At 53.2% G+C, this 331-nt stretch overlaps 1 protein-coding gene across 1 annotated transcript in view; it reads left to right on the top strand.

Moving 5' to 3' along the window:
• Window positions 1-70: 70 nt before the first annotated feature.
• Window positions 71-331, top strand: part of LOC119592845 (B-cell receptor CD22-like) — a gene marked incomplete at its 5' end in the record, with an annotated part of 5,759 nt that continues 5,498 nt past the window's right edge. Inside the window, 1 exon segment of the mRNA XM_037941745.1 lies at window positions 71-222. Coding sequence (XP_037797673.1) covers window positions 71-222 — 152 coding nt within the window.

Here is a 331-nt window from a genome sequence, read left to right as displayed (position 1 = left end):
CACCCTTCCCCCTGTGGTCCCCCTGCAGCGCAGTGCATCAGCCCCCAAGCAGCTTCCTCTCTCGTTGCAGTCGCGCCCATCTGCGGCAGCGAGCAGGTGCTGTTCCATGGAGCAGCGAGGTACGAGAAGGTCAATATCCCGTGCCACCTGGACTCGCACCCGCGCCCTCACGCCTACAAGTGGACCTTCAACAACAGCGGAGAAAGTGTCAACATTCCTGAGGTACTGAGAGCGAAGACAATAATTACACTCCTCAGAACGCCTGAGTTGTGTAATTCCTTGTATTATTGCGATAGGCAGGGGTAAAATTTATTTATTTATCTTAAATTGG

The sequence above is a fragment of the Penaeus monodon genome, chromosome 31 (assembly GCF_015228065.2).
Source record: "Penaeus monodon isolate SGIC_2016 chromosome 31, NSTDA_Pmon_1, whole genome shotgun sequence".
NCBI classification, from domain to species: Eukaryota; Metazoa; Arthropoda; class Malacostraca; order Decapoda; family Penaeidae; genus Penaeus; species Penaeus monodon.
Note: the sequence above shows the minus strand (reverse complement) of the source record. Positions and strands in the feature narration are given on the sequence as shown.